General features: G+C 36.3%; 1 protein-coding gene across 1 annotated transcript; it reads left to right on the forward strand.

The window, feature by feature from the left end:
* The first annotated feature begins 4,984 nt into the window (after positions 1-4,984).
* Positions 4,985-21,365, forward strand: Cnih1 (cornichon family member 1). The gene is made up of 5 exons (XM_076850478.1): positions 4,985-5,144; positions 9,688-9,756; positions 13,782-13,894; positions 15,153-15,296; positions 17,372-21,365. Exons 1-5 carry the CDS (start codon positions 5,064-5,066, stop codon positions 17,397-17,399), a joined length of 435 nt encoding a protein of 144 aa, XP_076706593.1. The 5' UTR covers positions 4,985-5,063; the 3' UTR covers positions 17,400-21,365.
* Positions 21,366-24,659: the final 3,294 nt, after the last annotated feature.

Genomic DNA, 24,659 nt, shown 5'->3' on the forward strand with positions numbered 1-24,659 from the left:
CTCTACCATCTGCCAGTTCTACTGTTGTGACGGCATACATTTCTAGGACTCTATGTAACTCTCAGAAGGAAGTTGTCCATAAGACTAAGATGGAAGTTTTCACTAATCCAGGGGAAAGGGAATTGAAATTGGAATTGGAAAAAAGAAAAAAAAATTTAAACACAATAAAGAACATAAAACCTTCTCCAGAAATTTTGCTCCTAAGTATTCACACAAGAGAAATGAAAATAAATGTTCACAGAAACAAAAGACTTGTACAATAATGTTTGTAGTTAATTTCTCTGTAATAGATCCAAATGTTCAAGAGTTGGAGAATAGATAAACAAATTGTGATGTATTCATACGCTGGAATATTTCAGAGAAATAGGCATAAACTACTAATAACAACAATATGGATAAATCTCAGAAATATACTACTCAATGAAATACACCAGATATGAAAGGACATACTGCATAATTTTAATGATGCTACTCTAGGAAAGAAAAATGTTGTCTATAATGACAGCAAGTACATTAGTGGTTGCCTTGCAGTGTGGGTTGGGAAAGACCAGGGTGTAACTTTTCTGGGGTGTTGTAAATGTTGAACATTTTGATTGTGGGTGGTTGTCTGAGTCTATAATTTTATATAAACTCATTAACTGTACCTTCAGTCTGAGTACATTTTGTTTTATGTAAATCATAATAAGATTGATTTTAAAATGAATGAACTATAGATACATGTAGCAAGATGGATGAATCTCAAAGAGAAACCTCAGAACATTAGGCAGACGGAAAAAAAAAAAAAAAGCAGCTAGAACCAAAGGATACAAATCAAATGATTCCATTTAGTGAAGTTTAAAAACATGGAGAATCTGTTCTCTGCTGAAGACTGGGGAGGGGACATTGTGGGGTGATGGCAATATTTTCTACCTTTCTACTCCTTGGGAGGAGTCTTCAAATGGGTATGTGCATATGTTGGTATTGAAACTCCTTGAATTGTACACTTGCCAAGACCTGCATTTCACCATCCTTAAACTGTCCATTTATGTGACTTTATGAAAAACAGCGCACATAAAAAAATAAGAACATTAAGGAGGCATATTCTTGTATATGGGAGATTGTTGACTCAGTAATTTCTATGCACTATTTCCTTCATAATGAGTGTGTAACAGCCCTTCCTAGGGCAAAGGCCAAGTTGATACACACTGATACTGAGAAACCACACCCTGCTGGACAGTTCTATGGTTTCCACTTTTTTTGTTTGTTTGTTTGTTTGTTTTGGTAGTTCGAATTGAACTTAGAGGTGCTTAACCACTGAGCCACATCCCTGTCTCTTTTTTATATGTGTTTTTTAGAGGCAGGGTCTTGCTTTGTTGCTTAGGGCCTCACTAAGTTGCCAAAGCCGACTTTGAACTCACAACCCTCCTGCCTCAGCCTCCTAAACTCCTGGGATTACAGGCTTGTGCCACTGCACCTGGCTATGCGTGCCACTTGAATGCAGTCTTAGCCTGATGTTTTAGACATGTATTTAGTGAACAGAAAATAGCTGGGTACAGTGGCTCACACCTATATTCTCAGCATGGGAAGCTGAAGCAGGAGGATCACAAGTTCAATGTAAGCCTCAGTAATTTAGTGAAGCCCTGTCTCAAAATAAAATATAAAAAGGGCCTGGCATGGTGGTACATGCCTGTAACCCCAGGGGCCTGGGAGGCTGAGGCAGGAGGATCATGAGATCAAACCCAGCCTCAGCAATTTAATGAAGTCCTAAGCAACTCAGTGAGATCCTGTCTTTAAATAAAATACAAAGAAGGGCTGGAGATGTGGCTCAGTGTTTAAGCGCCCCTGGATTTACTCCCCATTACCAAAAAAGAAAGAAAAAATAAAAAACATGAACGACAGATTGTCAGTTCAGCACACACAGAAAGCAAATGAGAGTCATACATCATATTCTATTATACTCCGGAGGGACGAAGGCTATCTTTCCCAAGATCTTCTCTGAGCATATAGCATGAGGGTCATGAAACCTTAAGCAAACTCTAATCTCTATGAATAAGGAAGAGTGGGGTGGATTTGGGGACAACTCATACTTTCTGTTATCCATCCCATTCTTGCCAGCTTCTTAGCTATTCTTTACAAGGCTTAGTCACAGGCACATATCTACATCCATAAGCCACCCACAAACATTTCTAATCCAGATAGTTTCTTCCCCAAATACGTAAACCTCTTTTGGAAGAGTAGGAATTATGATTTTTTTGTGTGCTCAGGTTCTTTCCTCTTGGAAATGCCTTATTCAAGGCAAGGGTTCAGATCCTCCCAAAGCATTGTGGGCTCTTCATGATATTCATAACTGGGATGACTTGTAGCCTTCTACTTCTGTGGGAGTCCTGCATTGATTGAAGGTCATTCAACAAGCATGGGGCTTTCCTTTTTATGTTACCACCTGTCTTTAGTATCCTATGCCCCACTGTCCGCTGGCAGCCCTCAACTGACACCCACAGGGCGCCAAGGGAAACCAAAAGAAAAAATTGATCTGAGCTTCCAAGTGACTCCCTGGAGTCTGGCAAAGCAGTGCTTGTTCCCATAGAGGCTGGAGATGTTTTAAACTCACGTTCTCCTAACTACTTAGTACTTCCCTTCCCCTTTCTTCAATGCTGGCTTTCTTTATCTAGTCTGGGGGGCTGGAACATTTCTCAGGTGTATATTTCAACTTTCTTTGGTCTTTTCTTAGACTAGATGCTTGGCTTTGGGCCTTATTTCTCAGGTCTCCAGGGCCTGGTTTGTGTCTAGGTGTCCAAGTTGGGAGCATGGTCAGTAAGGGCTGTGGAGATAAACTGCTAGAATGACAAATTGAAGAAAGGAATTTGAGGGAAAGAAGGGGAAAAGAGAGAAGAAAGAAGGTAAGGGAAGGGGCTGGGGTTGTGGCTCAGAGGTAAAGCGCTCGCCTAGCATGCATAAGGCACTGGGTTAGATCCTCAGCACTACATAAAAATAAAATAAAGATATGGTGTCCACCTAGAGCTAAAACGTAAATATTAAAAAAAGAAGGCAAGGGAAAAGGGGTGTATAAGATCAGTCTTTTTTTTTTTTTTTTTTTTGCAATATCATTTAACCCTATTCATATATACTAGTAGAAGCAGGATTGTAAAAGTACTCCCACAGACTGAAAGAATTAATGCAAATTCCAAAGAATTCTGGGACTTGGCTGGGTGTGGTGGCACATGCCTATAATCCCAGTAAATTGGGAGGCTGAGACAGGAGGATCACAAATTCAAGGCTAGCCTCAGCAACTTAGTGAGACCCTCACCGACACAGTGAGACCATGTCTCAAAATAAAAAATAAAAAAGGGCTGGGGGTACTTCAGTGGTAAAGTGCCCCTGGGTTAGATCCCTGATACACACACACACACACACACACACACACACACACACTCCTTCCTTTCTCTCACCGAAATTTAATTAATCAGTCCTGCTGAGCTTGTCTCTCAAATACTATCAAATATGTTCATTCATTTTTGGGCTTAGCTTCCACTGTTTTTAGTTCAGATTCACAGCAACTTTTGCTTGGACAATTGCTGTGAGCCCACTTCTGATGGACCATTACTCAGGGTCACCATGTACAACCAAATTTAATTTGCTATCAAACAGTATTCTGCACACAGGAGTCTGGCCAAAGAAGTTAGTGGGTTTGAAGCATAGCCTACATTTCTCTTCTCTGGTTTGGACCTCTATCTATCTGGAGAAAGTACCTTTACAAATTGCACAAAGATTTCATTTAATCCTGGTGGTATAGACGTACCCTGTCCAGTACAATAGACACTAGCTGAATGTGGCTTTCAAATCTTTAATTAAATTAAATAATGTAAAATTTAAAGTTTCAATTTTACTGACTACTGATTGGACAGCACTGGTATAGCAAATTTTCAACACTGCAGAAAATTCTATTGGACAATACTGGGTAGACCCATCTTCTAAACCATTCTATACAGTTTATTATGTGAGCAATATTTAATGCAAATCTAAACATGCCAGTCTCTTGCCTGTCAATGTCTTTCACTTCCATCACTAGCAATCAGTGGATGGTGAATCAATATTATGGGTTACCACCAAAATTAAAAACAAAATAGAAAAAAAAGGAAGTACTTACAGGCTCTTTAGTACTGTTTTGTGAAATTTTTGTTTTGGTTCTGTTTATATTTATTTGTGTCTATACTAAGATGTCCACCTCTCTGAAATGTGATGTGTTTATAATGTCACTAGTTTGCAATGAAAGAAATCTTTCTAATTGTGTGTGATGAGCAAAAAATGTTTCAAAAACTTGGGCTTAGGGAATATGAATCTTAGCTTCCTAGCCAGGCATTTACCATTCTCTATAAACTAATCTTCGATTAACTCTTTTCTAACTCTTAACTCTCTATCTTGCACTAATGTTGACTAATACAGAAATGCTTCTGGTTTCACCTAAAACACCTAACTTTTGTTCTTCCTTTTCTTTTTTTAAATCTCTGTGTCTTTGCTCATTGGGAACTTTTTCCTTGCCTTGCCAATTCTACCGTCTCTTTGCTTGAATGACGACTACTCATCGTGTAAGTCTGGGATTAGGAAATACTTTTAACCTAAAAGCTCCACGGTGGGCAGGGAGCCCTTCTTAGACCTTTGGTAGCATCCCACAGAGATCTCTTTAGAGTTTTTAATACAATCATTATTTATTTAGTTGTTCATTTCCGGTACTAAACTGAGTTCTTTCGATACAAGTAGTATCTTATTCATTTTTGTATCTCAAGGATAAACACAGTACAAATCAGCAAACTAGACACTCATTCAATAAATATTTATTCAAAGAACACTTTGGAGAATGAAGGACAAATCAATCAACTGTGAGGACAACCCAGGTGCGACGCAGACTCCGGCCATCAGAGGGCGCCGGCGCGACTGGAAAGGTGCGCAGGCGCGCTGGGAAGGCGGGCGCCGCGGCAGCGGCGGCGGTCGTGGCTGCGGCCGGGGGAAGTGAATGGTTTTACCCAGAGGGCCCTGCGCCGCCTTTCTCCGCTGGCACCGGCGCCGCTGCCAGCTCCTCCTTCCCGGCCATGGCGTTCACGTTCGCGGCCTTCTGCTACATGCTGGCGCTGCTGCTCACCGCCGCACTCATCTTCTTCGCCATCTGGCACGTGAGTAGCTGGGGTCGGGGGAAAGAAGGCGAGGCGGTGGCGCAGCTTCCTGTCGCTTCGGGCCCGCGGTCCCGGCAGTACCGGTTCTCCGAGGTCCGCGCACCGGGAATGGGGCAGGGCGGCGAGGGCCCCGAGTGCGGGGTTTGCGCGCGCTCTCCTGCGGGCGGGGGCTGCGGCTTCAAGAGAGCCCCGGCTTGCGGCCGCGAGTGGATGTGCCGGCGGTGTTAGGGGCGCAGGCCGCGCCCCGCTACTCCTCTCAGGCTGGGTGGGGCAACCTCGGTGCCTATGGGCCCTTGGGACAGCGCCAGGCTCGCAGGACCCTCTGCCGGCCCGCTTTCCCGCATCCCGGGAGGATGTCAGGTGCGCACAGAGTACTTAACGTCAAGTTTTCTGAATTTTTATTCTTGTGTAGATTGTCTTTCTAGGGTTTCCGCAGGAGCATTGGCCAAATGATGGGATAGTTTATAACCTATTTTTAGATGAATTTCCAACTCTACTTTTCAGCACTTGGTGGGTGCCTTTCAAGCAGAATCATCATTTTTCGGAACCCTATTTCCTGGTGAACTTTGATGCCGGTTGGATCGATTGCTTTGTTAATCTCCGAGCTTTCCCACTAAGTAGTACTTGATCCTCGAGAGTTTCTGAAGAGACAGTCTTCCAAACCACCCCTGTATTCAGGGGAGCTTGATTTAGTAGAGGGAATTTTAATTAGATTTTGAAAATGCTCAGAAACCTTAAGCTTCTCAAGAACAGTTTTATTTCTGTTACTTGCATCATGTTGCACATCTTTACTGGGCCCTATAAGGAACAAGTCTTAAGTTCACCGTGACATAGTTCTACAAGAAGACTTTTTAAAAGGATTTCTGTTTTTCTAGCATAAAATTAGCATTGAGAACTTTGTGGAAATCAGCATTCGGAAAAAATTGTTTCATGTTTGCTTTTGTCTTCCCCCATGTTCTAGTACCTTCTGGGATATTCGTATTAATTTGAATGATTGAGCATGTTCACTCAGGTTTCATGACAACCATTGCTTGTGAAACTTGGACAGAATGATTAAATTGCTCCAGTATCATCTGCAAAAAAAAAAAAAAAAAAAGCCTCAAAAGTAGAGGGCTATCATATCCATCCCCTTTTGCTAAAAGTGTGTTTCTACTTATTTAAAACCGCCTGCTTATGTACCACATGCATAGGTTGTTCACGTGTCAGAAGTAACTGCTATCTAAAAATCTTGTCATTAGAAACCAAAAGCTTAAAGAGCATCTTAAGTTTCACTGAGAGGCTGAGGCAGGAGTATCTCAAGGTAGAAGCCAGCTTCAGCAATTTAGGAAGGCCCTCAGCAACTTATTAACAACCTGTCTCAAAAAATAGAAAGGGCTGGGGATGTAGCTCAGTGGTAAAGCATCTGTGGGTTCAGTCCTCAGGACCAAAAACCAAAACCAAAAACAATATAAAGTGAGATGCCAACTAGCCCTGCCTTAGCCTCTGATGAAACTAAGATGTGTGGTTCTCTTCCATCTACAGACATGGTTTTAAATCACTTTCTGCTTGATGGGTGTTCTTTTTTTCTAGGATGATGGAGAGTCATAGAAGAGAGCTATGGATAACCTTTTTCATGTTTTCACATTTTTAAACCAGGTTGTATTTGACTTATGGAAAACCTGACCTGCACTTTTAAAAAAAATGGGTGATTTACTTTCAGCTTTGAAAGGAATGTGTGTCTGGATGAAGTTGATAATTTTAAGTTCTATTAATAGAATTTTTAAAATTTATATCACAGAATAGTGGAGAACTTTTATGCTTAGGAATTTCTTAGTTCAGAGAATTACTTCATCCTTTTGAAAACAGTTTAAAATAAATACTTAAAATTTTTTTATTTCCCATATAACCTTATTTTTTAAGATAGTTTAAATATCCGCTAGGTATAGTACAGAGTTGGAGGTCTAGGTGGTTCAAAAGCCCAAAATGCAGAAGTCATTCCTTCAGGGCTTTTATCAAATTTGAAGATACCTTGAATTGTGTGCTTTGGCATCTTTAAAGGTTTATCTGTTTTATTGCTTTTACACTTCTGTGAAATATTTTGTGAATGTTTTTGTTCAGTTGCACAGCTGCAAAAGGTTTAAAAACTGCTAGTTTTAAGAATATTTTCAGAAGAATTTTGAAAACTCTTTTAGCACACAGCACTCAAATAGGAATCTATTCAGCAACATACTCAAAAGACCTTAAAGTCACCAGAAGAAAATGTCCAATCAGAAAAGTTAATTTAAAAAATAAGTTTTGTATTCATTTTGCTATTAAGTTGAATATTGTTTTAAGCAAGTAATTGCATTTGTTGCAATTATAGTCTTCATTTTGAACTTTTATAAGTAAAGTACATTGGGATATATCATAGCTAATAACATGTAGCTGACCAATATTCATAACTAATCAGAAATTGTTTTCTTCTAATTACACATTTATATATTTAACTTTTATCTGTGTTAGAAGTCATTAGCAAAGGAAAATTCCACTGAGCGAGGTGGCATGTACCTGTAATCCCTCGGACTCAGGAGATTGAGGCAGGAAGATTGCAAATTCAAGGCCAGCCTCAACAACTTAGTGAGGCCCTAAACAACTTAGTGAAACCCTGTCTCAAAATAAAATGTGTTGGGGGTATACCTCAGTGGCAATCTCCAGTACCTTAAAAAAACGAAAGAAAGAAAAAAAAAACCCTTTTGGTGAGTTCTGTACTTTTTCATATAATTATCCTAGTTTTTTTTTTCCTTCACTTTTTTCTCCCCTGCCATTCAACAAATGAACATTTAACACTTAAATGTGTGTGAATGAATGAATTTTTTGAACACTTAAATATGTGCACTATAAAACATAGGCCTATAAAATATAGGTATTATCTTTTAGGTCATGGGACATAGTAGTAGAGAGTCTTTGCTCTCCTGGAGATTACTTTTTTAAAAAAATTTTTTTGTAGTTGTATATGGACAAAATGCCTTTATTTTATTTGTTATGTGTACTAAGGGTTGAACCCAGTGCCTCATATGTGCTAGGCAAGCACTCCGCCACTGAGCCGCATTCTCAACCCCTGGAGATTACATTTTAATGTTTAATTATTTTCCTTCTATTCTTATTTGGTTGGATTTTTTTTTTTTTTAAGTTGTAGATGGACGTAATCTTTATTTACTTATTTTTTGTGGTGCTGAGGATCGAACCCAGTGCCTCACATGTGTGGCACTGGGTTCCAACCACTGAGCTACTACTGTCCCAGCCCTGGTTGGAGTTTTTATTACAGCAGATTGATGAATTTTATAAAATTCTACTAGAGATTTAAAAAATCTTTTTTTAAAAAACAAAACTAAGGACTTTAGGGAAATAAACATATTAAAAGCTAGAAATATTATAACTCTTCATCACTGATAATGTTGAGTAATACTATATAACATCTATAGATACTGTTCCTAAACCACCAGGGGAAGTAGGTTAAGTAGGTTAGGTTCCATGTCCTGTGGGTGACCTGTGGCAGCAACTTAAAACAACTCCCTCATACACCTGCTCTTTGGTTTCTTTAACACCTGAATTAAGGTGACAGAGTGGTGTAAAGCCTCTATTGGTACATTTTGACTTTGAAGTTCTGTGTTTTAGTAACCCTTAATGTTAAAACCATATTATTCCATAGTATGGACGAAAATATTCTTAGAAATTTATGTGTTTGGGAATACAAATGGGAATACACTCAAGTGTTTGAGTCCATCTCAAGTGTTTCTCTAAACACTGTGATTGGGGGGGCAGGGTCATGTACAGATATTTTTAAATGATACTCCTTTTTGTTAAGTGGGATGAACAAACCTATACTATTCTTTAGTGTGAGAAATGCCATATTGATAGCCTTATCAATATGGAGTTGTAGTCAGGGATGCAGTTATTTCTATGCAAGAGAGTTTGGAAAACCTTCAGAGAGGGGGTCCATACAGGAAGAGGGGTTTTTAGGATAAAGAGGAGTTTGTATTAATAGTTGTGTAGGAGAGGGAAAGTTCATTTTAAATTAAAAAACAAACAAAAAAAACCTTGAGCAGAGACATTGAAGAAATTGAAAATTAAAGAATGATCACAGTGATATCAGATCTTTATATTAATATTATTATCTTTTTTTGTGTGTGTGGGTGGGCAGTGCTGGGTATTTAACCCAGGATGCTCTACCACTGAGCTACATCCCAGTCCTTTAAAAAAAAATAATTTTTTTTTTTTTTAGATAGGGTCTTACTAAGTTGCAGAGGTTGAGATCCTCCTGCTCTGCCTCCTGAATAGCATACATATGTCACCGTGCTCAGCTACTTATCAGATCATTTCAATAGTCACGAATAAAAGTATTACAAGTTCTTTAAATCCAATTCTGGTACTTCTGACTATTATTAGGATATATTGAAGTTACTGTAAATTTGGTACCTGTAAATGCACTTTTGCTTTATTTATTCAGTAATTATTTGACGATGGGGCAGGTTTGTTCCTGCTTTTATTGAAATGAGTGGTTCTAACTTTTTAAATTTTATTTTAGATTATAGCATTTGATGAGCTGAAGACTGATTACAAGAATCCTATAGACCAGTGTAATACCCTGAATCCTGTAAGTTGTAATATAGGATGTATCTTTAGATTATTAAAATGTATTTGCTTTTTACTTGATATTTTGAAAATGGCCAATATTCTCAGTAGCATGATATATTTGTATGTTTTGAAGTAGGCAGAATTTGAAAAATATTCTTTTCCTGTCATGCTTGACTGTTCTGACAATTATTAATCTACTGGTGATCTTATCAGCTGTCATACTAACATTCTTCCAATCTGCTTTTTACATTGTCGGCCAAAGACAGTTGAAAAGGTCAAAAAGATTAAAAGAGTCAAAATTGCACTAAAGGTGTGTACTGCTTTTTAGTTTAATGTTTTAATGCTGCATTCATTTCATGGGGAGGGTTAGGGCATTTGTATTTGTACTGTTCTGTTCAGTGTGCTCGTTCATATGCCTGTTGAGGTTTATTATTTCATGAAACTTTATGTTTTATGCAAATGTTTGCTTGCTGGCCCAGTCAAGTAGGGAAAGCTGTTAAATGCTTATGCATTTTTTTTTTTTTTTGTTATGGCCATAGGCACATCTATATTAAATTATTTGGTGCTGTATTTGGAAGTTGGTTAACATAAAATGACTTAATAGATTGTGAGTTTATTCCTGGTTTGTGACTTATGAAGTAGTATGCAAATGTAGTATAGATTCACTGGCCATATCTAGTTTTATCTGTGATTATGTATTTTTTTGAATAAACTAGTTTGGTCTTTCAACTGATGTTTATTTAGAGACTTTTAGGTAGATAGCTCTGTTCTGGAATCTTGTAATGCTGTCCTTTGGACTCTATAGATGCCTGAATTTTAAAGATAACAATTCATATACTAAATGTTTACATAGTTATTTCTAGTGTATTCTATCTACTCTAAATTTCTTATCCTAAGTTCTGAGCTATGGATTTAGTAATATTGTGGCTGTTATTGTTAGGGGCTTTATATACATATATTTTGCTTCATTTAGGAGGAGTTGTCTTTAATTTCTAGGTTTGATTTTGCTTGATTGGTCAGAAACTGAAAAGTTTTTAGTGGGTATATCTTCAAGTAATAGAAAACAGTAATTCATCTTTAAAAATTTCTTACTGAAGGTTAGAATTTGTGTAGACTGTAGTTGTGTCAAACTCTAATGCTCTAGCATAGTAGAGGGTCTTATTTGGAAAAGCACCTATAAACTCAGTTGGCTACTTTCTTATAAATGTGAATGATGGAATAGATTTCTACTTTGTTCTTAGGGCCCTGTTATAGTAGGTACAGTTTTGATGTAGGAACAGTTAAAAGTCTTAACTTACTAGCTGCTTCTCTGCTCTTAGGAAGCAAAACATGAGATGATGACTTTCCAGATTGGAAAGTACTGTGTATTGTAAAACATTTTTACCTTAGTAATTGAAACTAATTGCTACCAAGAAATTAAGAAACTGAAATTTCTCCTTTTGCTTAATAGCATTGTATGACCTTTGACTTTGCATTACTTGAAAAAACCAAATGATGATGAGCATATTAAATAGCTGAAATCAGTTCAGCTGAAATCAGCCTGCTGGGTGCCAGGCTCTGTGCTCATATGCACATTCTCTGGATTTCTTTTCTCATTCAGTTTTCATGACAATCTTAATAGGTAGGTGTATTGTTATTTTAATGATTAGGACCCTTAACTGAGGTGTTTTGTGAGATTGAAGCATGTTGCTGAAGGTTACACAGCTAAGGTAGACACCAGAATTTGAATCCAGACAGCCTGACTTTTTGAAGCTGAAGTTGTTGTGTTTTCCTAATTTACTGTAACTTTAAGAGGGACTAATTTCATTATAATAATGTGTGATTTCTGGCTTTTCTTAATGGAAAGAAATTCTCAGTGAGAAAAGACATGTGCTTGGGGACATCATGATCCTGCAGGAGGTCTGAAGGGCGGTATAATAGCAGCACAAGTTGCATTTTGGATAGGGTGCCGATAATTGGCTGAACAGCAGTGCATCTGACAGTTTTCCCTATTTAATTTGTTTTGACAGTTCTGCCAAAGTATGGGGGAAGACAAATATTATTTTTTAAAATGTGAACTTTATAACAGGAGAATATTATGTTTTTGCATGTTTTAAGTTCTGTCATTTCAGCCATATTTGCATGAGGTATTTTTTATCTGGATACTAGTTTTTGTGTACACTTTGGTTCCTAAGTAGGAAAATGTTTGTGGTGAAATTTTATCATTGAAGAAGGACTGGTTTTTGTGAGAAATGTGTAATATGTTTCTGGACTTTTTTTGAGTAGGGAGGGAGTGAAATTTGTTTCCTGTTTCATGTTTGACTGGTAGAGTCACAATTACCTTTTTAATACTCTTTTTAAAATTGGTTAAGTGCAATGGGAGTCATCCTGATTTCAAAATCATTCTTTCTCCATACCTCAGTCTGCAAGTGTAGGGCAAAACCTTACAAGATAATTTGTATTGTTAGGTATTAGTTGATCTTAGAGGACTGAAATAGACTTTGTTATATTTTATCCTGTAATTTAAATTAGTATTATAAAAGCAACTTTAATGGTGCTCCTAATATGTATTTTTCTTGGTATGTTCTAGCTGTAGTTATTTAATTTCAAAGATGTCCTGTGGACACTTGTTTAGAGAACTTTGATCTTAAATAGATGCTGGCTTAAAGGTTCTTTTATTTATGAGTTTATATGCAGAATTTACCTTTGTTATTTATTCTGTTGCTTAAGTTTGAAGAAAACTTCTGGTTAGTGGCATAGATTAGTTGGTTTTTACCAAGATTTCATTTAAGATAGTATTCATTAAAAAGTGCATTCTAGGACTATAGGTGGCAGAGCACTTTCCCAGCATGCACAGGCACTGTTTCATCTCCAGCACCATCAAAAAAAAAAAAAAAAAAAAATAGTTCACTCTAACTTTCAACTGGAAAATTTGGGAGTGAGTGTTAGAAAATGGACTTCAATGTGTGGTGTAATTATATTATTTCTATAGCCACAGTTTCCCTTCAGGAAAGATCTGATTATGTGGAGAATTCATATGATTTTTAACTTGGTATGAAATGAACATTTGTGAAACTGGCTTTGTAGCTGTGATTTTTGGGAGATTTTTTTGGCTGAAACTTGCAGTGAAAGGTTTTGGTCTTTTTATTTAACAAAATCATTAGTCTGAAATCTTTGGGATGAGAAAGATGATTTAAAATAAAGCAGTAAGTCTTGGTCATTTATAAAAAGCATTTTGCTTGAATTAATTTTTCTCTCTCAACACTACTTACTTTCAAAAGATTTATGTTCTTTTCGAGTTCTGAATTTCTCCTTGTCTTCTGCCATGTAGCATTTTGCTGGCAAGCAGGAGTAAAGGAACTGAAAGGCAATGTAAGGATGAGAATTCAGGAACCAGGAAAATTCTAATTTTATGCTTAAAAATTCAGTCTTTTCCCTCCTACATTGCAGAAAGCACATCATTTGCATTTGTGCATATTAGTGTTCCTCCCCCCTGTGCTGAGATTATTGGCTGGTTGGCTTTCCATTAAAAAATTACTTTTGTGGTAATGTGATGTGATTTGCTAGACATTGTATTTGTAGCATTCCTGGTTTTTGTTAAAGGCTGAAAAACACTAATGTATAAACTTCTAAAGGGGAGTTTTGTTTTTGTGGATTTTTAAAAAATCATGTTGCATGTGATCAGATAACTCATTTTTGTATTTTTATTATTTTTTAAGTTGTGGAAATAAAAAGTATTCCAACTGACTAGCAAGTAACTGAACAACCCTGATGGTTACTTTCTATAATTTATTGTGCTGCTGTAAGAATTTGGGCTTAAAATTTTAAGTCATATCTTACTCTTTTAGTACAAACTATATATCCTCTGGTCAGTTTGCTTGTAATTCTGCTTTTGACAAAAAGCCAAATGTGGAGATAAAGCTCAGTAGCATCTTTCATTTCTGATTCTAAGGAAACAGTGCTTTTTTTTATTATTAGTAGAAATTTGGTTTCCTCCTGATTTTCAGATTATCAGTTGATCTACTGCCAAAACATTTTCATAACGGACTTGTATTTTTCTTCCAGCTTGTACTTCCAGAGTACCTCATCCATGCTTTCTTCTGTGTCATGTTTCTTTGTGCAGCAGAGTGGCTTACACTGGGTCTCAATATGCCCCTCTTGGCATATCATATTTGGAGGTAATATTTAGATATATTTTTAATATTTTTCCTAATTAAAATTTAATTATACTGTGGTATTCTATTCACCTAAATGACAGTTGAAAATTAGCACTTATTTTTAAAAATATCAAATAACTTTAATACTTCTTACGAGCTTACGTCATTACCTTTTAAAGGATTTTTTAAATAGGTGAGGTATGATTTGTATAGTAATGTGCACAAGCCCAAAATGTACAACTTAATGAATTTTTATGTATTCATACATCTGTGAAACACCACACAGATCAAGACATACAGCAGTTTCAGCCTCCAGAAGACTCCCTTGTGCCAGGTAGTAACTCCCACATATGCCAAGACCATTGACTTCTGTCTACTTAGATTAGTTGTGCCTGTCTTTAAACTTCATATAAATAAAAGTATACGGTGCATTTCTTCTTTCGTCACATTTACTTTGACTTTACAACCATTTATGTACTTATAGAAAATAACCATATTTTATAACATCAAATGCTTATATCTACCCTGTATGGAATTATTATTATTATTATTTTTTGGTACTGGGGATTGAACTCAGGGCCACTCAACCACTGAGCCATATCCCCAGCCCTATTTTGTATTTTATTTAGAGACAGAGTTTCACTGAGTTACTTAGCCCCTCGTCATTGCTGAGGCTGGCTTTGAACTCTTGATCCTCCTGTCTCAGCTTCCTGAGGCGCTGGGATTATAGGCATGTGCCACTTTTCCCGGCTGGAATTATTGTTTTTTGCTTTAAATAGACAAGCCAAAATCTCTTTGCCTTTGATTTTAGGAAGTATACACTAAAGAAATATTTAGGAGCAAGGTGGTATAATGTGTGTACCTGATTCTGAAGTGGTTCAAAGAAAAAGGCACTGGTTAGAAGTAAAATGAGAGAGAGAAGGATAATGCAGGTGAGGTAAATGGGAATGTTTGGGTGAAGGATTCTTATACACTTTTGTCTAAAATTATAGCAATATATAAAAGTTAGAAGGACCTGGTTTCTTTTTTACACTTCTATTTTTCTTGAATTTCTGAAAATACGGATACTAGATGATTTGTTTAGCTATCCTGTTTGGCTTATTAGGGGCTCTAGTTTTAAAATTAAGATGATAAAGGAAAGAATTGCTCCTATAAGTAAGTTTGCTTCCCTATCTGACCTTCTCTCATTGTAACAAAATGTTTGAGCAGAGAAATCCTTCTTCCTGTCCTGAAGGTTTGCTGCCCTTTCTGAGTGGCTAATGGACTATGTTTATTCCAGGTACATGAGTAGACCAGTGATGAGTGGACCGGGACTCTATGACCCTACAACCATCATGAATGCAGATATTTTAGCATACTGTCAGAAAGAAGGATGGTGCAAGTTAGCTTTTTACCTTCTAGCATTTTTTTACTACCTGTATGGGTAAGTATAAATATGAAAATGAAAATGATTTTACTATGCCGCCTAAGAAATTTGTAGACATTATATGGGTTTTACTTGAAGAATAACTCGGTGTCTTGGATAGTGATAACTGCTAATATCACAGTGCACACCAGCAAATTTCCACACATTCAAAGAGAAATACACAGGTACATGTTAAAGCAGCAAATTGGCATGCAGAGATAGTGCTTCCTAAATTTGCAGACACATTTAATTGGTAAACAACAGTCCTTGTTCTCCATGGCTAAGTGATTGTATTGAGAAGATAAGACTGTGCAAATTTGCAAAATAAGTATTTCTCCCTGATTTCAGTATTTCTCCAAGTATAATGTTTAATTTTTTTGCCTTATCATTCTTTATAAATAGTATGTTCTACTCTTTATTTTCTGGTTTGCTTGATCTGAATGGGACCAGCAAAATAAAAATAGTTCTACACTACAGTTGCAGTAACAATTTTTTCTACTTTATACAGGGATGGACTTATCTCCTTGTTCCTCTAGGTTGGGAATTCTTATCTTTGGTACTATTGATATTCTGTACTGGATCATTCTTTACTGTGGGAGGCTGCCCTGTAGGTCAAAGGATGTTCAGCAGCACCCCTGACCTTTACCTGCTAGAGGCTACTGATACTTATTCCCCCAGTTGTGAAAACCAAAAATGTCTTTGGACATTGCCAAATGCCCCATGGTGCAAAAGTGTGTTGGTTGAGAACTATTGTTCGAGGGCTACTGTAAGTACAGTCAAATGACTGCTTGTTAATACTAGAAAAGGACACTGTTAGGTGTGGAATTAGAATTTTTCTTTAAGCTATATAAATAAACCAGAGAGGGCTTTTCCACTTGTTTTCAAAGTATTTTTAAAAAATATCAATGTAAGGTGAAATTGTTGAAATAATTCAGTTTCTATTCCTTCTCCTTTTTGTGAAGTATTATCCTATAGGTTTTTTCATGTTTTTCTTTATGTCATTTAATGTTTAATCATAGGAAAGCATGAATGAAGTATTAGATTGAAATTTACAATAAAGTTATTTCAGAGGTTATGATGGAGAAAATGAATATCCTTAGTACATCTGTAGATGTTGCCTGTATGTGAAACAAAGATAGTGAAAGGTTCTAAACAGTGAAATTTCATGTGGTCTAATTTCCTGTTAATTTTCACTTTGTAAGTTTCTATAACAATGTGTGGAACACTGCTGGCATGTACTAGGTATTTAAAATGTATTTGTTGAAGGAAAGAAAAAATGAATTACTGAATAATAAAGTTGGAGATGTGCAGTTGTGGGAAAATGTTCACCAGGATGTGGTAGCACTAGAACATCTGTTCTCTTTTAAAACTCATTTACCAAGTTTTCTCAATTCCTTGCTTTATATTTCCATTTAGAGATACGAAAGTGCTTTCTAAACCATGCCTCTCTGCCTTTCCCACATAATTCTTTATGTAGAATTGCTCTTGGACCTTGTAGGCCTAAATCAAATGCTTATTACTGCCTTTATTTTTTTGGTTTGTACTCTTTTAAAACCCTGTTTCTCCTGCTTAGACCCTTTCCCGTTAGAGAAAGGCTATAAGCAGTAGGCTTTAATGGGAATATTCCTCAATTGACCATTCCCTTCTGAAAATAGGAATAATGACAGTACCTGCCTCCTAGGACTGCTTGGAGGATTAAGTGAGATAATGCATATGAGGGACCTAATGAGTCCAGCATAAAGTGAGCTCTCCAGAGATGCTCATTCCTATTATTAAACTCAACTCCAGAGAGTGCGTTTTAGATTGCTAGAGGAGCTTGGATCCCTATTAAGCTTTCAGCTGTGCTGTTCTGCATGCTAAAATTGGAAAGGAAATAGGGGACAACTATAGCACATGCACTGAGCCAAGTCGTGTTAGGCAAAAGTCCATAAATGTAAATTAAAATCACACTGAACTTGTCATTAGTCTTTTCATTTTCTCTGATGGAATGGTACCACATATTAGTTTGCTGTATAAGGCATGCTTAACTTTTTTGTGCACTAAATTTTTATAATTAGGAATGTTTGAATTAATAGCTTCTTTCTTCTTTTCAGCATGATTTATGTTTTGGTGAGCTCTTAGAACAACACACAGAAGAATTGGTGCAGTTAAGTGCATGCAACAGCCACCAAATGAGGGGATTCTATCCAGCAAGATCCTGTTTCCAAGAGTAGCCTATGGAATCTGATCAGTTACTTTAAAAAATGACTCCTTATTTTTTAAATGTTTCCACATTTTTTGCTTGTGGAAAGACTGTTTTCATATGTTATACTTGGATAAAGAATTTAAATGGAATTATGTATAAATTAATATAAAATGATTATCTTTGATGTTGACAGGTTTGAACTTGCACTCCTTAAGGAACAGCCATAATCCTCAAATGATTGCATTAATTACTGACTGTCCTTAGTCCATTGGAAACTTTTGTTTATAGGAACTTGTAGGGCCCATTTTGGTTTTATTGAAATGCCATTTAATTATAAATTAGCTGTAGCTATCAGGTGCTTCTGATGAATTGAAAATATGTATCTGACTTGTGGGAAACTTTATAGGTTTCCTCATTTATCATGTAGATGATTATATATGGATACATTTACAAAAATAAGAAGAGTGGGAATTTTTCCCTTCAACTTGAATATTATCCCTGTATATTGCATGAATGAAAGATTTCCCATATTTCCATCAGAGTAATATACTTGCTTTAATTCTTAAGCATAAGTGAACGTGATATAAAAATATATACTGAATTACTTGTGAAGAATGCATTTAAAGCTATTTTAAATGTGTTTTTATTTGTAAGACATTACTTATTAAGAAATTGGTTATATTATGCTTACAGTTTTAATCTGGTGGTAAAGGTATTCTTAAGAATTTGCAAGTACTTTAGATTTTCAAAACTGAATGAGAGAGAGAATTGTATAACCATCCTGCTGTTCCTTTAGTGCAATACAATAAAACTCTGAAATTGACTCATTTTCAGTGCATTGTTTTAAAGATTACAAATAGCTATTCCTCACATTTGCTTGATCCATATTAGAGACATGAATATCATTGAAAAAAATAGAGTATTATTACATTGTGGGTTTTCTAAAAATTCCCAGATCTTTAAATGGCCAAGCACGTCATCTCTGTTGTCATTTGAGAAGATTCCTAACTATTGATGGTGCAGCATTATCCTTTCTCTTGCCAATTAAAAAAGAAAAATTATTGTGGCAGTTAAAATATTTTAAATTTTTTCTTTTTGAAATGGCTCATTTTAAGGTAAAATGACACATAAATTTGAGTTTTTGCTGCTTTTCATGAAGAAAGTAAATTATGGCTAGTATGCTTTTGTAAGCATTCTTCTGATTTATTTGGGATGAGAAAGTTAAAGCAATGGGAAATAATGTAAGTGGTTCAGAAGTTTCTTGAGCATAGCATTAAAGGAAGATAACCAATAAGTGGAAAATCCCAGAATGACTAAGGAGGTTGATGGATGTTGTGGAAGTCTGATTCTAAGAACTTCTTGTATTAGTTGCTATTGTATTCTCTACAAATGAAAAAATGCTTGGAAATAATCCTCCTTCACTTTTGTGAGAGTAACTTAACATTTTGGGATTGGGTAATTCGGGTGAGTACATTGAAGAAGAAAATGTAGAACCAGAAGGGTGAGAAGAGTCAAACCATTTCATAACAAGGAAAGCTTTAATGGCCTTTTAATTTATAGTCTGGAGAACCACTAAAGGGAACTTTTTCAGTTTGTGCAGTAAATTATTTACTGAGCACTTACTAGGCGCTGAAGATTCATGTAGTCATTTAGTTTCTAATCCATTTAATTGTACCAGCATCCACTCCCCATTCCCCAATAAGTACTTTTGATTATGGAAGATCTGGCCAAGTCTACAATACAGATAGATTTCCTGAGACTGTAATTTTAGTATTCCTGTCATAAAGTATTTTTATGAACCCCTGCTCTCTTAGCAAATACTACTTTGTTTTATAAGTTTTAGCAAAATCCTTATAATAATCTATAATCTTCTCTGGGATTAATGAAAAGCTTCTTGGTTGGAAGCCATGTTTTCATGCTGTCAAAAATTCAATGTCTTCATCTGAATCCTTAAGGATCTCCACAGTGAGGTTCATCCATTTCACTGGTAGATTGTTAGTGCCTACACAATAAGTGATTAGATGATTGAGTACCTGGATGCTCTAATATCTGCCCACTTTTGCATTTTTTTGTGAAAGCAGAAACAATACTATACCTGACAATATTCTACTGGCTCATTTCTTTGCTCTGAATTGGGTTTGTTCTCTTCTTTGTTTGGGATGGCCCTAGTCTTACTTCTATTATTCCTGTAGGTTCAGCTGAAGCATAGTTAGCCTAGACTTATAATCTTTCCAGTTTATATCAAATGCCTACTCTTTTAATTTTTTCCTTATTACAATTACTTTTGATATTATATGCTTCATTTTATCTTTATGAACTCTGTAGCTCTCAGATGTTTTCCCTGTTTGCACCTACTTTATTATGTCTAGTGTAGCTACATTTATAGCTACGACCAACACTTCTTTGTTGCTGTGGATACTACAGAGTCTCTGGAATTAAAAGTCTTATTAATGTAGTCTGTTTAGCAGTTATTCTGTTAAATAATACTATATCATGGTAATAGGTCACTTTAGTCTGAGTAGACGTAGGGGTAGAAACTATTGAATACCTGTATCTAAATGTTATTAATGACATTTGATGGTTTTCACAATGTTTAACTGATCCCCTTCACTCCTCATTGTAGGGTAAAGGAGAGTTTCACTCCAGGCTATAGACAAATTGTTAAGAAGTTTGAGTTATTTTTAATGGGAAGGGAAAGTAATCGGAAATGAACAGATAAATCTCGAGTATTAGTAAAACATTTGTGATAATGATCTCTTCTCAGGCAACAAAGTACAGGGCAGTTTGCTGCATGATTCTCTTTGAAAGTCTGTTCAGTATTTTTCAACTTGAGGACCATTCATGCTAAGAGCTTATAGAGCTCTCCTCTGCTCCCTATATCAACATATACTTTGAAGGTATGTCTTATATTTGCATAGAAAGGAAATAAAACTATGTGGCAAAATACTTTTCTTTACATAACACTTATATATTTATGAATACTGCTCATAGAATATTATTGTCTTGGAGCAACTAGTGACATCTGCGAATCTTTTCTACCCTGCATGGGTGAGCTTTCATTTTAGGTTTGAAAATATCATGGCACTATGATATATTAAGTCCATTCAAATAATGATTTATATTAAAAAACAATTTCCCTCATTTTAGAGAGGAAAGAAAAATACTGGTACCTTGTCAAGCATTGTTCATAAAGGTACTCATGTTCATCCTTTCTGAAAAATGTTAGTCTCAAATAATTTTAAGTTCTTTGCTCAAACCCATCATTGATCTTTAGTCAGACCAGTGGCTAGAAAGTCTCTGGTACTAGTTGTATAACTCAGAGGAGATGGTTCTGAACTAATACCCCAGAGTGATGCCAAGAGAAAAAGCGTGGCTCTATTTCTGGATATATTGACTATATTTCTTAGAACAATTTTACTTTGATTAAGATTCAGAAAGATAAATGTCTAAAAAAGAAATAAATAACTTTTTGTTTTGGAAAATAGTATTAAACACGTATGAATACCAGTCAACAGTGTTGGAGTGAGGCTTTTGTTCTGCATTAATGTTCTTAGTGCACATTGTACAAATATAGAAGACATCTTGACCTGTAAAGGAATGAATTGCATCTCTCATGTTAATTATATTTTATAATGCTGTTTCTAAATATTACAGTTTCTTTGGATTATGTTTATGTATTCTGGAGAAGAAAAATTTCTTAAATAGATTGATAATTAGATAGACCCTAAAACTACCAAGAGAAACATAAAATGTGGTTAGCTCTGTATGTTCACGATTTGTTAAAATCTTAAGCTTGGTGGTGCTGTATCACTGTCCAAAGAAAATGCTCTTAAGTAGCCCTACTTTACTCCTTAGAGCTGGTTATTTTGCTTTTGTACATTTAATAAAAACAGTCTCAAATATTTCTTTGTGTAATTCATGGGTAATGGTTGAGTCTCTGTGTTAATATCATCAAATACAGCTAGTTTGTGTTCACCTTTCCTACCCCATTGTTTTGAGGGCTGTCACACAGTTTGGGCAGAGAAAATACTTTTCCTAGAATATCGGAATCACATGTTAATAAACTTAACTGGACAATTTTATTTCAGAATAGTGTCATGCCTTGTTTCCTTGCTATGAAATAATTGATGTTTTCTTATATACTTGGCATTAAAACAATTTAATCAAGCATTTTGAATACAGAAGGTTTAATATGGAAATTAAGATGCATGCACTTTGAAAATTCAATTGATTATTAAAGGATTTGATTAATACATGCCAATATTTTCTCTAGTATTCATGAGTAAGCTGTAATGCCGCAGTCTGGCTGGGCACAATTCAGGAGCCACTTGTCAAAAGAAACTAACTTTATTTTTAGAACCACGCACGCCAAACAAAACAGCTCCGCAGGAAAAACCCTCAGAGCCCAACTGCCACCACCAGCTTCCCACAAGCCTCTTCCTCAACCACCAGCCTCCCCGCCTCCCACAATCCTCCTGCTCTTGAGGCCGATTGGCTGGGTTGCATGGGCGGAGCCAAAAAAGTCCCCCCATGAGCAGCTCCATGGCCTGAAAGGGCAGGGAAACAGCCCAATGAGCATCACCGCAGAGGAGCCGATCAGCTAGATGTTGCTGGGGCCGCTGTGAGCCAATCATCAGCTGGCAGTCTGAAAGTTTGCTGGGGCCCCTTCCGCTGTGGCTCTCAACATCTCCCCCTCTCTGTTTAAACAACAAGCATGTGGCTTAGGGACCGTGCCTGCCTTAGGTTGTCCAATAGTTCATATGGTCCTTACCCGTTATCGGATGAGCTGACCCCAAGGCGTCAGCCTCCTGTCTTAGGTTGGTACTATTGTAATTGGATCTTACCCGTCACTGACTACCGGTCCAGTATACAGCCACACCTGTGTAGAGGTCTTTGTACCAGCGGAGGGGTGAGGTTCTTTGCCTCACCTCTGTTGGCCCCCAAATTTTAGCTGAAGGATCATGACAAGCAGAAGGGAGGAAGATACACCAAGCCAATTGATGGCTCCTTTTGGAAAAATTGTACCACCGATGACACCATCAGCATAAATACCCCAACACTACCAGAAGCCGCTGCACCAACAGATAGTTCACAATGCATACAAGTGAGTTCACAATGCATACAAGTGATACATAGTCCAGGCAAGTTCTGCAAGCAGTTCAGTGATGGCTATTGCAGAAGATGTAGATTGGTTTTATGTTTGTCTTCATGCACTGGATGAAGATAGGAATTCTGGCAATAATGGCTAAAGAAAAAATTATATAACATTCCAGAGGGCACTAAAAGAAAACAATTTTCTTAACAATTTACATTGTCTTCACTGAAGACAGGAATTCTGGCAATAATGGCTAAAGAAAAAATTATGTAACATTCCAGAAGGCACTAAAAGAAAACAATTTTCTTAATAATTTACATTTAAGAGAATTATTAAATATAATGAAAAGGAAAGGTGAAAGTAAACAAACAGATCTGTTAACCTCCTTTTTTGTTCATATATTAAAACAATCCTTAACAGTTGTTTACATAATTTAAATTAAACCATTTAAATCACGTGAAAAAAAATTATTTGGATCCATTTTTTCATGAGCTCTCATCATATATGACATATGGACATACGTACATTCAAACACAAAATACAACTGTGCACACATAATACATACGACACATAACATAATAGTAAAGGCCTTATAACTTTTTACAGGTAAAATCTCCATTGCAATGTTTAAAAACTCTATAGTCAAAAAATAGAACTGATCAGCAAAACATTAACCTAGGTCTGTATGAGCTCAAAAAAACAAAATATGGGAAAGGGCAATAATAAAATAGATATTGAAAAAAGCATTCTGGTTCTGTCGCAGATGTAAGAATAACCAAACTGGAGTTCTGGATATCACATCTTCTTTTTGGTCTGTAGAAATCGCTTTAGTTAATCTGTCTGGAATCCAAATCACCTGCTGTTCTCCCTGTGGAAACACATAAACAGACCCCGACTCCAGACAATTACTGGGTCAGGACCTTTCCATTGTCCTGTTAGAATATCCTTCCAAAGTACCTTGGGCTTATGTACATTTTTTGGACACATATGCCTTTCCGCAGCACTAAGCCCTGATGAATTCAAATTTTAAAAGTTTAGAGTAAAAAGGGTTATTTTAAGTTTATCTTTTGGGAAAATATACCTCTTCCCAATTCCTTCTTTTTGCTTTAATAAGTACATTTTAATAGTTTGATGAGCTCTTTCAACTATGTCTTGTCCCTGTGGATTGTATGGGATTCCTGTTATATGAGTAATGCCAAATGATGAGCAAAATTGTTTAAAAGAGGTTGAAGTATAACCAGGGGCATTATCTGTTTTTAACTGTTTTGGAACACCCACAGTGGCAAAATTTTGTAAGCAATGAGCTATAACATCTTTAGTTTTTTCTCCGGCATGAAGGGAGCCCATCAAAAATCCAGAAGAAGTATCAACTGTAACATGCAAATATTTCAATTGTCCAAATTCTGGCAAGTGTGTGACGTCCATCTGCCAAATATGGTTAGGTATCAGTCCTCTAGGATTGACTCCAAGATTAACTTGTGGTAAAAAGGTCACACAATTTTGACATTGTTTTATTATTTGTCTAGCTTGTTCCTTAGTTATTTTAAAACGCTTTTGTAAAGTATTAGCATTGACATGGAACTTTTTATGAAAATTTGTAGCTTCTTCTAGTGTAGAGAAAATATGTATGTCATGTGTAGTTTTATCTGCTAAATCATTGCCCAAACTAAGGGCTCCAGGCAATCCTGTATGTGCCCTGATATGTCCTATAAAGAATGGATCTTTTCTGTCCCAGATTAGACTTTGTATAGTGGAAAGCAAAGAGAAAACAGTAGAGGAAGGGGAAATCCTACCAGCATCTTCAAGGGATACTATAGCATTAACTATATACTGACTATCGGAAAATAAATTAAATACAGAATCTTTAAACATCACAAAAGCTTGTAATACTGCATTAAGCTCTACGTTTTGAGCTGATTGTTTGGGTACTAAAAATGTAAAAGTTTGATCAGGTGTAACTATTGCTGCTGTACCATTATTTGATCCATCAGTGAATAAATTTGGAGCATTCCTGATAGGTGTTTTTCTTGTCATTTTTGGAAAAATTACAGGATTCGATGACCAAAAAGATAATAAAGGATTAGATGGTAAGTGGTTATCA

The sequence above is a fragment of the Callospermophilus lateralis genome, chromosome 3, assembly GCF_048772815.1.
Source record: "Callospermophilus lateralis isolate mCalLat2 chromosome 3, mCalLat2.hap1, whole genome shotgun sequence".
NCBI lineage: Eukaryota > Metazoa > Chordata > Mammalia > Rodentia > Sciuridae > Callospermophilus > Callospermophilus lateralis.